Raw genomic sequence first — 14,731 nt, 5'->3', positions numbered from 1 at the left:
CGCACGAAAGAAGTGACAAGTTGCTTTTTAGAACGCAGCGGTTTGGCAGCAGCTGAAGCGCTGCGTTCTAATACGCCACGTGGGCATGGATTAGGCACAATCTTCATAGACTGTGCTGGGGATGCAGGACGCATGCAGTTACGCTGCAGTGCAGAACGCAGCGTAACTGCATGAAAATATGCTACGTGGGCACATAGCCTAAGGCTGAGATCACATTCTTATAATCTACACTCAGCACTTATATCAGGGTTTCCATGTAAATCCTTCAAAAATGTGATTCAGATTAGACCCCAATGGAACCACTCACTATAATAACTGAGAGAAGGCGACCAACTACATTATTAATGGCTGGTATGTACCACAAGTGACAAGTGGTGTAATCCTCAGGAGTGCTGGTACTTTTAGTACCATAAATGTTTGCTGTTGTATAGACAGGGTCAGGATTACAGGTGGCTGGAGAAATGGATGGGTCTGACCACGTACATACCCCACCCATCAGTGTGTTTGATGTGTCTGACAGGTCACATGAGAGATTTAATGGAATCTGTTGTTTGACACATGGAGAGGGAGACTGCAACCAGCAGGGATAGTGCTGGGCTGTTGATGGAGCCTCTGGGAGAGGTCCTGGGTGAGGCTGACAAAATGCTGTTTGCAGCCGTGTTGTAGTTTACATACATTATTCTTTATTTTTGTTTTGATCAGTTATTAGTGAGTGATCTTTGTCATTTGTTTTGGAGCGCTCAGCACCTGGATACCTCACCTTTAAATTGCTATCTATCAGAACCTGTCATGGCAGATTTCATTAAAACCATTAACTACTCTCTAAAACATAACATTTATTATATTCATATTAAAATACTATAGCAATCAATACAAGATTGGAAAAATTTCCAGATATATCAAGAGACATCAAAGTCGTGATTAGTGATAGTTCAGTGAAGTCCTAATATAGGTCAGTGGGCAAAGGGTGTACACCACCAGTTGTATTTAGTTAGGTATATAGTTATGATAAACTAAGGGGGTCTAAATACTCCCTAATGTTAACCCTACCTGGCAACGGAGGTCAAAAACACCTTAATTTTTTGGGTGCCCCCCGTTCCTCGGCGGCTAGCCCTAATTGCCCCTGTCACTATAATGATAATCTTATCCCACCACCAGAAATTAATGTGCTGGAGTGCAGATTCAGTCATATGTCATAATAAAATTCAATGCACAGGGTTATATCCAAATTTCATATAAATACTTGAAATTTCAATTCTCAGTCTAGAGATTAACCTGTAAGGCTGTATAGCTGAGAACATACATAAATTAATGGGTCTAATCAGAATGATGGACTTATGGTCCCGGTACTTATCCTGCCAGGACTAGCTTGACCGCAGCTTGATCCCGACGCGTTTCCCCCCAACGTCTTGGGGTTCATCAGGGGATATCAGTATATCAAATTATTTTTAATAAATTTGGGCCATCAATCTATAATGAAAAGGGGTAAGTATTCCTTAGTTACATCTATGACACTTTGATTAACATATGACCCATAATGAATTGCACATACCTCCTCATCATATCAATCCACGTATTAGGAATTCTGTATAGTCCTCATGTGGTTCAGTTAGAGTTCAATTGGAGTTCTGTAACCCCCCATCATCCGATATTCAATATAGATAGTGTAAGAGCCCCCAGCAGCAATACTCTGGAAGACTCTGCAGCTAGTGAGTGCCTGCAATGGCAGCGTTTCACTGCTGCATCCGATCCATATGTCTGGTGCGCGTACTAGATTAGTGTATATAAAGGGTAATGCTTCCCTCCCCCAAATCCACAGGCAGGATCTGTCATTTCCGTTTTTCAAATTCCCGCCCGTGGGCGGTGTTATTGTCACAGATAGTATCAATCAATCATTGGGCGGCCAGACCATGTGGTCCGTAGCAACCCACGTGGGACGCTTCTTAATACCGCCTCCTCATTCATTATGATGAGTGCAACAGGGAAAGTCCACATTGCTTATCCGGTTAAACACCCACCCAGAAATTCATTGGGCGGCCAGACCATGTGGTCCGTCGCGACCCACGTGGGACGCTTCTAGATACCGCCTCCTCATTCATTAAGATGAGTGCGGCCAGGAAGGTCTATACTTGGTTTTCCGGTTATACGCCCACCCGATCATTCATTGGGCGGCCAGACCATGTGGTCCGTAGCGACCCACGTGGGACGCTTCTTAGTACCGCCTCATCATTCATTACGAAGTGTGCAGCAAGGAAAGTCTGCACTTCCTACAGAGTACTCCTACGTTCCGCCCGCCCAATGAATACACTTTCTCTATAGGCGGCGGAAATGCTGTGTGCTGCAGAAAGTCTGACAGCATAGAAGCTACGTTCCAGCTGATAACAAAGTTAGTTCTCAGAAATGCTCAGGACTATGTAGAGATTCCTCAGTCGGAGGATTTTGTTATTAGTTGTGGTGATGCATTAAATAGGTCTCAATAGTAACTATTATTATCAAATTGTCCCATCAGAGCACGATTGATATAGTTTCCATACTGTCACATCTATTTTTCCTCCACAGATACCATAATATTGGGGTATTATATGAAAAATAGTCATATATACCAGCTCTATATTAATTGATAACATCTTTCATCCTTTATTATTGTTTTGTATAGGAAAGTAGGGGGGGGGGGGGGGGTTAGCAATTAACCACATAATGCATTACGAATTCCAAATTCTAGGTCCTTATACAGTATCAATCTCCTATATGGAGGATGAGGGGAGTGCAATTCAAACGTTATCTACATTTTATCTCATATCCAAAAAGGATTAACACCCTTCTCCCAGGTGTATTACTGGAAAAAATTAGTCTATAATCCAATATATCGGGGTTTTTTATTTATAAGGTGAAAAAGACGCCCTTGTTAGATAAAGCTGGCAAAACTGAGAACTTCATTCAGACCTCTAGGACTGAGTGTATCAAGCAGATAGGTCCATTTTGCCTCCCGCTGCAGGATTCTTTTATCCCAATTGCCCTTCCTTGGAGATTTCGATATAACCTCAATAACCTGAAATTGGATGGATTTCGGATTTCCCTGGTGGCATTGTATCACATGTCTGGCAATAGGTGTATCTCGCCTGTGTAATATGTCTCCCAGGTGTTCTCCTATCCTTATACGAAGCTGGCGTTTCGTCTTGCCAATATAGCTCAGTGGGCACGAGCACGTACACCTATAGACAACTCCCTCTGTCCGACAGTTGGCAAAACTATTGATAAAAAATCTACTGCCTGTAGTCAGATTAACAAAGGTTTTTGTCTGGTCAATGTATGGACAATAGCTGCAAGAGCCGCATCTAAATGTGCCAATCGGTTTGCGATCCAGCCAAGTTCCCTCCCCTCTTTTTTGCTCAAAATGGCTATGGACCACCATATCTTTAATAGTCCTCCCCCTTCTATAGGTTACGCTTGGGTAAGGGGTGATAAAGTCCTTTAGATCAGGGTCTGCCTGTAGAATACCCCAATGACGTCTCAGAATATTAATAACTCTATGATTCTGGTCGTCATATGATCCAATAAGTCTTGTAATCGATTCAGTGGCTGGTCTCGCACGTGGGGTCAATAGGTCTCTCCTGTTGGTATCTCGTGCCGATCTAAAGGCCGTTTTAATGACATGGGAAGGATAGCCTCTTGCTCTAAACCGGTCGCCCAATTGCTGTGCTTGTTTATTAAACTCACTGAGGGATGAACAGTTCCTTCTAACACGAAGGAACTGCCCCTTTGGTATTCCCTTGAGTAGCGGTAAGGGATGGTGACTCTCCCACCTTAAGAGACTATTAGTAGCTGTTGGTTTGCGGTATACACTCGTGCCCAAAGTACCATCTTCATATTTGTAAATTTTTGTATCAAGAAAGGTCAAACTGTCCCCTCCTATCTCGTACGTGAACCTTAGGCCTAGCTGATTGGTGTTAAGTTTAGCAACAAACTCCTGAAACGTTCTTGCATCCCCCGTCCAGAGGACGAGGATGTCATCAATGTAACGACCCCAGAATGTAATCTGGGGTCCCCATATGACATCCCCGTCCCCAAAGACCACCCTATCCTCCCACCAACCCAGGAACATGTTGGCATAGATGGGGGCACAGGGGCTCCCCATCGCGGTGCCCCTGAGCTGGTGGTAGAATCGGTTATTAAATAAGAAATAGTTTCGGGTAAGTACAAATGTGAGAAGTTGGATCACAAATGCGTTGTGTTCCCTGAATTGGTTCCCTCTCGCATCCAGATAAAATTGTACCGCCTCTAGCCCCTTGTCATGTGGAATGCAGCTATACAGCTGCTCCACATCAATTGATGCCAGAATGGTATTGGCATCTAGTTGTATTCCATCCAGTTTACACAGTAAATCTGTGGTATCTCTAATGTAGGATGGTTGCGTTGTGACAAAGGGGCGAAGTACTTTATCGAGATATATGCCTGGGTTCTGTCCCAATGCATCTACACCCGAAACAATTGGTCGTCCCTTAAGGGGGTGAAGGCCTTTATGGACCTTAGGGGTAGAATAGAACGTAGCTATAGTCGGAAATTGATTGTTAAGAAAGTTATATTCATCCCTAGAAATCAGGGATTTATCCAGGGCTTTTGATGTCATGCTTTCAAGTTCTAACATGAATTCCCTAGTAGGGTCCAACGTGAGGACAGCATAGGTATCTCTATCCGCTAATATTCTGATACACATTTTCACATAGTCTGGTGTGTCCATAATTATAATGTTGCCCCCTTTATCTGAGGGCTTTATGGTTATCAATTGATTTTTTTCCAGGTTAGAGAGGGCTTCCCTCTCACAAGGTGTCAGGTTGGGTTCACAGTTAGACATTTTTGGTTTGATGTTCCTAATTTCATCTGCCACTAGTTTTGAAAAAATATCTAAACTGTTACAGTCCGTAACGGGTGGCATCTTTTTACTTTTTGATTTTAGATCAGTGAATGGACCTATACCAATTGAATTATTGTCACCTTCCGACAGGCCCGCCAAAAGCCTGACGTCCTCCAAGGATTCCAAAGGGATTCCTAATTTACGGCATTCAGCCAAATCATTCAATCTAAAAAACCTTCTCCATCTAAGCTTCCTTAGAAAGAGTTCAATGTCCTTAATCCAGGTAAAAGAATCAAAATGTGTGGTCGGTACGAAAGATAGGCCTCTATTCAGTACCATTTCTTCGGTTTTTGATAACCTATAAGTGGACAAGTTATAAATCTGATGTCCCTCTTTTGCAGATATTTTTACCACTTCCTCACATTTCTGGGATATCTTTCCCTGAATGTATAAGGGTCTCGCATCCCTAAAAAAGAGGACGGTGCTGGTGCTTGGGGTTGAGATGAGGGGGTATAGGAAGAGGGTCCATAAGAGGGTAAGGGTACTGATGATTGACCTGATCCTCCCGCAGCCTGATAATCTGGGGGTCCCTGATGGTCCCTGCTTCCCAATTGTTCCCATCGTCTTCTACCCCCTCTCTGTCTTTCCCCCCTATTTTTGTTAGCCCTTGGTCTAGGGTCCCTTGGTCTGTTTTCCGTATCAGAAATGTCAGAAGATGAAATATCCCCTGTCCCTTCCTGACAATTAAAGGCTCGCTTGTGTTTGAAATCCTCGAGGTCTCTAATAAACCGCTTATGTTTGCGATTTTTTATATTCTGCTGATATTTATCTATGGTGGCCTGTAATGTCAGTTCTTTTGTCTGGAACTCAGGGTCCCCTTTAAATTTAAGGGCCTCTTCTCTAATTGTGTGTAAATTCTTCTGAGTTGTTTCCAGTGTACACCTCTCCTCCTCCAACAGTATATTCATGAATCTCAGAGATGAGGCCAAAGACTCTTCTTCCCACCTCTTAATGAGTTGCGGTGTTCTGGTTCTTTCAGCTGGTATAATATTAACCCTGAGGCCCCTGGGCACAATGTTGTGTTTAATATAATGCTCCAGTGACTGGACCTCCCACCAAGATTTTGTGTTGTTAATATAGGCCGTTTGTAATTCCAAAAATACTGATTTAAGATTCGGTTTGCCAGTCGTTGTGATTTCTAGGGCTTTATCTGAGAAAACCTCCTCAGCATCACTAAGCCACCTATTCGTATTTAATGGCCCCGATAGGAAGCCAGCCATATTATCATAAACCAATTTCAATTTATAATTTAGAGGATCAATTGAAAACCATTAACTACTCTCTAAAACATAACATTTATTATATTCATATTAAAATACTATAGCAATCAATACAAGATTGGAAAAATTTCCAGATATATCAAGAGACATCAAAGTCGTGATTAGTGATAGTTCAGTGAAGTCCTAATATAGGTCAGTGGGCAAAGGGTGTACACCACCAGTTGTATTTAGTTAGGTATATAGTTATGATAAACTAAGGGGGTCTAAATACTCCCTAATGTTAACCCTACCTGGCAACGGAGGTCAAAAACACCTTAATTTTTTGGGTGCCCCCCGTTCCTCGGCGGCTAGCCCTAATTGCCCCTGTCACTATAATGATAATCTTATCCCACCACCAGAAATTAATGTGCTGGAGTGCAGATTCAGTCATATGTCATAATAAAATTCAATGCACAGGGTTATATCCAAATTTCATGTAAATACTTGAAATTTCAATTCTCAGTCTAGAGATTAACCTGTAAGGCTGTATAGCTGAGAACATACATAAATTAATGGGTCTAATCAGAATGATGGACTTATGGTCCCGGTACTTATCCTGCCAGGACTAGCTTGACCGCAGCTTGATCCCGACGCGTTTCCCCCCAACGTCTTGGGGTTCATCAGGGGATATCAGTATATCAAATTATTTTTAATAAATTTGGGCCATCAATCTATAATGAAAAGGGGTAAGTATTCCTTAGTTACATCTATGACACTTTGATTAACATATGACCCATAATGAATTGCACATACCTCCTCATCATATCAATCCACGTATTAGGAATTCTGTATAGTCCTCATGTGGTTCAGTTAGAGTTCAATTGGAGTTCTGTAACCCCCCATCATCCGATATTCAATATAGATAGTGTAAGAGCCCCCAGCAGCAATACTCTGGAAGACTCTGCAGCTAGTGAGTGCCTGCAATGGCAGCGTTTCACTGCTGCATCCGATCCATATGTCTGGTGCGCGTACTAGATTAGTGTATATAAAGGGTAATGCTTCCCTCCCCCAAATCCACAGGCAGGATCTGTCATTTCCGTTTTTCAAATTCCCGCCCGTGGGCGGTGTTATTGTCACAGATAGTATCAATCAATCATTGGGCGGCCAGACCATGTGGTCCGTAGCAACCCACGTGGGACGCTTCTTAATACCGCCTCCTCATTCATTATGATGAGTGCAACAGGGAAAGTCCACATTGCTTATCCTGTTAAACACCCACCCAGAAATTCATTGGGCGGCCAGACCATGTGGTCCGTCGCGACCCACGTGGGACGCTTCTAGATACCGCCTCCTCATTCATTAAGATGAGTGCGGCCAGGAAGGTCTATACTTGGTTTTCCGGTTATACGCCCACCCGATCATTCATTGGGCGGCCAGACCATGTGGTCCGTAGCGACCCACGTGGGACGCTTCTTAGTACCGCCTCATCATTCATTACGAAGTGTGCAGCAAGGAAAGTCTGCACTTCCTACAGAGTACTCCTACGTTCCGCCCGCCCAATGAATACACTTTCTCTATAGGCGGCGGAAATGCTGTGTGCTGCAGAAAGTCTGACAGCATAGAAGCTACGTTCCAGCTGATAACAAAGTTAGTTCTCAGAAATGCTCAGGACTATGTAGAGATTCCTCAGTCGGAGGATTTTGTTATTAGTTGTGGTGATGCATTAAATAGGTCTCAATAGTAACTATTATTATCAAATTGTCCCATCAGAGCACGATTGATATAGTTTCCATACTGTCACATCTATTTTTCCTCCACAGATACCATAATATTGGGGTATTCTACAGGCAGACCCTGATCTAAAGGACTTTATCACCCCTTACCCAAGCGTAACCTATAGAAGGGGGAGGACTATTAAAGATATGGTGGTCCATAGCCATTTTGAGCAAAAAAGAGGGGAGGGAACTTGGCTGGATCGCAAACCGATTGGCACATTTAGATGCGGCTCTTGCAGCTATTGTCCATACATTGACCAGACAAAAACCTTTGTTAATCTGACTACAGGCAGAAGATTTTTTATCAATAGTTTTGCCAACTGTCGGACAGAGGGAGTTGTCTATAGGTGTACGTGCTCGTGCCCACTGAGCTATATTGGCAAGACGAAACGCCAGCTTCGTATAAGGATAGGAGAACACCTGGGAGACATATTACACAGGCGAGATACACCTATTGCCAGACATGTGATACAATGCCACCAGGGAAATCCGAAATCCATCCAATTTCAGGTTATTGAGGTTATATCGAAATCTCCAAGGAAGGGCAATTGGGATAAAAGAATCCTGCAGCGGGAGGCAAAATGGACCTATCTGCTTGATACACTCAGTCCTAGAGGTCTGAATGAAGTTCTCAGTTTTGCCAGCTTTATCTAACAAGGGCGTCTTTTTCACCTTATAAATAAAAAACCCCGATATATTGGATTATAGACTAATTTTTTCCAGTAATACACCTGGGAGAAGGGTGTTAATCCTTTTTGGATATGAGATAAAATGTAGATAACGTTTGAATTGCACTCCCCTCATCCTCCATATAGGAGATTGATACTGTATAAGGACCTAGAATTTGGAATTCGTAATGCATTATGTGGTTAATTGCTAAACCCCCCCCCTACTTTCCTATACAAAACAATAATAAAGGATGAAAGATGTTATCAATTAATATAGAGCTGGTATATATGACTATTTTTCATATAATACCCCAATATTATGGTATCTGTGGAGGAAAAATAGATGTGACAGTATGGAAACTATATCAATCGTGCTCTGATGGGACAATTTGATAATAATAGTTACTATTGAGACCTATTTAATGCATCACCACAACTAATAACAAAATCCTCCGACTGAGGAATCTCTACATAGTCCTGAGCATTTCTGAGAACTAACTTTGTTATCAGCTGGAACGTAGCTTCTATGCTGTCAGACTTTCTGCAGCACACAGCATTTCCGCCGCCTATAGAGAAAGTGTATTCATTGGGCGGGCGGAACGTAGGAGTACTCTGTAGGAAGTGCAGACTTTCCTTGCTGCACACTTCGTAATGAATGATGAGGCGGTACTAAGAAGCGTCCCACGTGGGTCGCTACGGACCACATGGTCTGGCCGCCCAATGAATGATCGGGTGGGCGTATAACCGGAAAACCAAGTATAGACCTTCCTGGCCGCACTCATCTTAATGAATGAGGAGGCGGTATCTAGAAGCGTCCCACGTGGGTCGCGACGGACCACATGGTCTGGCCGCCCAATGAATTTCTGGGTGGGTGTTTAACCGGATAAGCAATGTGGACTTTCCCTGTTGCACTCATCATAATGAATGAGGAGGCGGTATTAAGAAGCGTCCCACGTGGGTTGCTACGGACCACATGGTCTGGCCGCCCAATGATTGATTGATACTATCTGTGACAATAACACCGCCCACGGGCGGGAATTTGAAAAACGGAAATGACAGATCCTGCCTGTGGATTTGGGGGAGGGAAGCATTACCCTTTATATACACTAATCTAGTACGCGCACCAGACATATGGATCGGATGCAGCAGTGAAACGCTGCCATTGCAGGCACTCACTAGCTGCAGAGTCTTCCAGAGTATTGCTGCTGGGGGCTCTTACACTATCTATATTGAATATCGGATGATGGGGGGTTACAGAACTCCAATTGAACTCTAACTGAACCACATGAGGACTATACAGAATTCCTAATACGTGGATTGATATGATGAGGAGGTATGTGCAATTCATTATGGGTCATATGTTAATCAAAGTGTCATAGATGTAACTAAGGAATACTTACCCCTTTTCATTATAGATTGATGGCCCAAATTTATTAAAAATAATTTGATATACTGATATCCCCTGATGAACCCCAAGACGTTGGGGGGAAACGCGTCGGGATCAAGCTGCGGTCAAGCTAGTCCTGGCAGGATAAGTACCGGGACCATAAGTCCATCATTCTGATTAGACCCATTAATTTATGTATGTTCTCAGCTATACAGCCTTACAGGTTAATCTCTAGACTGAGAATTGAAATTTCAAGTATTTACATGAAATTTGGATATAACCCTGTGCATTGAATTTTATTATGACATATGACTGAATCTGCACTCCAGCACATTAATTTCTGGTGGTGGGATAAGATTATCATTATAGTGACAGGGGCAATTAGGGCTAGCCGCCGAGGAACGGGGGGCACCCAAAAAATTAAGGTGTTTTTGACCTCCGTTGCCAGGTAGGGTTAACATTAGGGAGTATTTAGACCCCCTTAGTTTATCATAACTATATACCTAACTAAATACAACTGGTGGTGTACACCCTTTGCCCACTGACCTATATTAGGACTTCACTGAACTATCACTAATCACGACTTTGATGTCTCTTGATATATCTGGAAATTTTTCCAATCTTGTATTGATTGCTATAGTATTTTAATATGAATATAATAAATGTTATGTTTTAGAGAGTAGTTAATGGTTTTCAATTGATCCTCTAAATTATAAATTGAAATTAGATTTCATTAAAGCATACCATTTCGGATGTACCCCTTTCTTGGCTTCAGCATACACATATATGAAGTTGTGCCTTATCTGCACAACATCACCAAATGAGATTCTAAACTCACCATTATCGTTTTGCTTCGATACTTTTCTCCCTTTCTTGCAGATTTATTCACCTATATCTCTGAGTTGATTCTATGTCTAGCAGCAGCTAACCTGGGGTATGCTTAGAAAGAATAAAGAAAGATAGCCCAAAGTTTTTAAAGTAAAGTTACATATAAGTTAATATACCATATACATATAAACAAAAATGTCTTAACAATTGGTAACTAACCACACGTTTTGACATGTAACAACGTGAAATATCCTTTTACATATGGCTGATATATGGCTGTGTTATCAAAGTCCTTAGAATTATGAAAAACAAATGTTTAATGGTGATTGCAAACTTTTCCTAATTGTAATTTTATGCTCTAAATTGCTCATTACTTTTGAAGAACATATGAAATTGCTTTGATTGTGACTGATAGTTTTGTTTGGGTTTTTTTTTTTACAAACATTTGAAGCAAAAGTAAATACCATATTTTTCGGGTTATAAGACGCACTTTTCCTGCCAAAAAGTTGGGAGGAAAATGAGGGGTGCGTCTTAAAATCCGAATATAGCTTACCGGGGGTCCTGTCTGTGCAGCAACAGGGTGCGTTCGGGCGTCCGGGTGCCTGTGGCTGCGTGCGGACGGCCGGGTGCCTGTCGGTGTCGACTCCCTCTCTGTGCGGGTGGGCAGGCGGGCGGCCTACTGGCTGCAACTATGTGCGTGCAGGTGGCTGGGCGGACTGCGTTGGCTGTGCGGTGAGTGTCCCAGTTCAAATGATGACGCCGGGAGTCAGTGCATGCGCAGATGGAGCCCTTGGATGAGAGTTCCATCTGCGCATGCGCCGCTCCAGGCGCCATTATTTGAACCGGGACCGCGGACACGCACCGACCTGCTCCACTACTGACCCACCGCTGCTGCCGTCACTAACACCACGGACCTGCCGGTGCTGCAGCCACGGACCCGCACCTGCTGCCAGCACAACCTCTGCCTCCTGTGACCCGCCTCACCACCAATGCTGCTCCCCTCCGGTAAGACAACACCGGAGTATAAGACGGACCCCATTTTTATCTTTTTTACTTCTCTAAATTTGGATTGCGTCTTATAATCCAGTGTGTCTTATAAAACAAAAAATACGGTACCTATTTCCTTGTGTGAGATCTTTAAAATTACAATTGGGGACAAAAGCATTTTACAGATTGAATACAATTTTGACTCTGTGGATTTTAAATTAAAATACTTCCCATATTCTGCACATAAAAATATCTTCTCCCATATCTAAAGCGTACTTTGCCACTGTTGCAGCTGAACAAGACAAACCAGGCCTGTGGCAGAGATATAGCGATGGACCTGGGGCGGGTAAGTAAAGCAGTTTGTTATTTTACAATGAACTGTGCTGTTGAAGAAAAGTTACCTGTAAGAGTACAATCTCTCTAACATCATTATCATTAACCTCCATTTACCAGATCGTAGGCAATAGTGTGTTCATTTTACCTCCATATGTCAGTTACACATCTGAATAAGGTTTATTCAAATGTACAGTATGGTAAACTGCTTTAGGGAGTATTCTATCTGGGCTAATAGTACTGACAATGGCCTCAAGTGCACTGAGCACCTACCCTAAGAAGATTTGAATTCTGCTTAAACCAGGTCTCACGTTTTCACCATAAAAATGACTTCACCTCTGTGTGATCTCTCTTATATATAATAAGATGTAGTTTTCCTCTACTACATCTCCATATTCATAATATCAATGTTACTATTTCTCTGTGTGACTGGTCGGATGTGTTACAAGTTCTCTCATGTCTAACAAGAATGGATCTTTGGTTAAAACATTTTCCACATTGCGAACATGAAAATGGCTTCTCCCCTGTGTGAATTCTCTCGTGTTTAATAAAGTGTGATTTTTCTGTAAAACATTTTCCACATTGAGAACATGAATATGGTTTCTCCCCCGTGTGAATTCTTGTGTGCCTAACAAGATTCGATTTCTGGCTAAAACAATTCCCACATTCAGAGCAAAAAAATGGCTTCTCCCCTGTGTGGATTCTCTGGTGTGTAACAAGCTCTGATTTATGTGTAAAACATTTCCCACATTCTAAACATGAAAATGGCTTCTCCCCAGTGTGACATCTCTCATGTCTAACAAGACTAGAGTTTTGGTTAAAACATTTCCCACATTCTAAACATGAAAAAGGCTTCTCCCCTGTGTGAATTATTTCATGCTTATTTAGATGAGACTTCTCTGTAAAAGATTTCCCACATTCCAAACATGAATATGGTTTTTCCCCTGTGTGAATTCTTTGATGTATAGCAAGTTTTGAACTTACTGTAAAACATTTCCCACATTCAGAACATGAATATGGCTTCTCCATTGTGTGGATTTTCTTATGTGTAACAAGTTTTGAACTAGTTGTAAAACATTTTTCACATTCAGAACATGAATATAAAGTATCTTTTGTGTGAGCTTGATGCGTAACAAAATTTGATTTCCGTGTAAAACATTTCTTGCATTCTACACATAAAAATCGATTCTTCTCTGAATGCATATTCTGATGTCTAAAAAGATTTGATTTTCGGTTAAAACATTTTCCACATTCTGAGCATGAATATGGCTTCTCTCCTTTGGAGCTTCTCATGTATGTAACAAGACTTGATTTATCTATAAAACATTTCCCACATTTTCTACACGAGAGTGTCTTTTCCACTGTGTAAGATTTTTGATGTTCAGGATCCCTCCTGTGACTTTTGTTTTTCCTAATAGTTTGTGATGAATCGGGAGATAATACTTCTTGAAGAGATTCACATGATAGATCTTTTGAATTGATGTTATGCTCCTCATAAATATTACGTATGTTTACGTGGTGTTCTGTTTTAAAATGTGCTGAAATTGCACATCCCTCCGAGCTTCTAATACAGTTGCCTGCCAAGAATAAAACTGATGTTTTATATCTATTTTTTGATAAGATAAACTTAATATCATGTAGATATTTTATAACATTACTATATTTAAATCATATCAAGCAAATAATGTAGTAAATTTCAATGATCAAGTTAGTAAAGCTTTCAATTGGACGGAATGCCCCTTATCAATCTTACTCATACATATTTGATTCTGTCAAGTGCGAATGTGTTTTCAGTGGAGTAAAGAGAGGTAAAGGGAATCTGTCAGCATGTTTTTCCTATGTAATCTCAATACAGTATACTGTAGTGGTAAAAATACAGATTTCAGTGATGCGTCTCTTATTAAGCTGCATGCTGTTGTTTACTTGCAATGATTGTTTTGGCACCAGGACCTTATCATTGCTTAGACTACATTGCCTGCGCCAGGTAGTCAGACACTCTCCTCCTGTGATTACCAGCTCACTGTCTATAGATATTGTACATAAACAATAATAATAATAATAATAAAAATAAAATAATAATATTTATTCATTTATATAGCACTATTAATTCCATAGCACTTTACATACATTGGCAACACTGTCCCCATTGGGGCTCACAATCATAAAGAGCCAGGTGTGGGCGGGGTTAGCTTTCTCAGCTCTGCTGCATTTCTAAATCTAAAAATTCTGATTGAGTCAGAGCAATTGTATCCAGTAAACCTAGGGTGGGGGAACCTCTGGCTATCAGGCAGATTCTGCAGAGGTTGGACGGGCTGCCGGCTATTTAAACCCAAAGCAGCAGTCAATGCTGAACGTTGCAATGCATGAGGATGTACTTTGTGGTGGGTTGAACATGCTATGCGCTCCCGTCCCACAGAAGAGGAGCGGCTGCCCCAGCACCACCAGTACTGTTTGTGCCCCGAGGGTTGTCTGGATTTCCCCAGTGTCCTCAGAGCTGTCTGTGCCTCCCAGAATGTTTGTGCCCCCCCAGCTATATATACCCCCAGTGATGTATGTGCCCCCCCTGGATGTTTGACCTCCAGTAATGTCTATGCCCTCCAGCGATGTATATACCCACCAGCAATGTCTGTGCCCCCCAGCTA

General features: G+C 42.0%; 1 protein-coding gene across 1 annotated transcript in view; it reads right to left on the bottom strand.

Moving 5' to 3' along the window:
* The window catches only part of LOC142312891 (uncharacterized), a 63,020-nt gene that overhangs the window by 30,793 nt on the left and 17,496 nt on the right, over positions 1 to 14,731 (bottom strand). Inside the window, exon 8 of the mRNA XM_075351877.1 lies at positions 12,495 to 13,666. Coding sequence (XP_075207992.1) covers positions 12,495 to 13,666 — 1,172 coding nt within the window. The remainder of the gene's footprint in view (positions 1 to 12,494; positions 13,667 to 14,731) is intronic.

The sequence above is a fragment of the Anomaloglossus baeobatrachus genome, chromosome 5 (genome assembly GCF_048569485.1).
Source record: "Anomaloglossus baeobatrachus isolate aAnoBae1 chromosome 5, aAnoBae1.hap1, whole genome shotgun sequence".
Lineage (NCBI taxonomy): Eukaryota > Metazoa > Chordata > Amphibia > Anura > Aromobatidae > Anomaloglossus > Anomaloglossus baeobatrachus.
The sequence above is the reverse complement of the archived record's forward strand: the minus strand, read 5'-3'. Positions and strand labels throughout refer to the sequence as shown.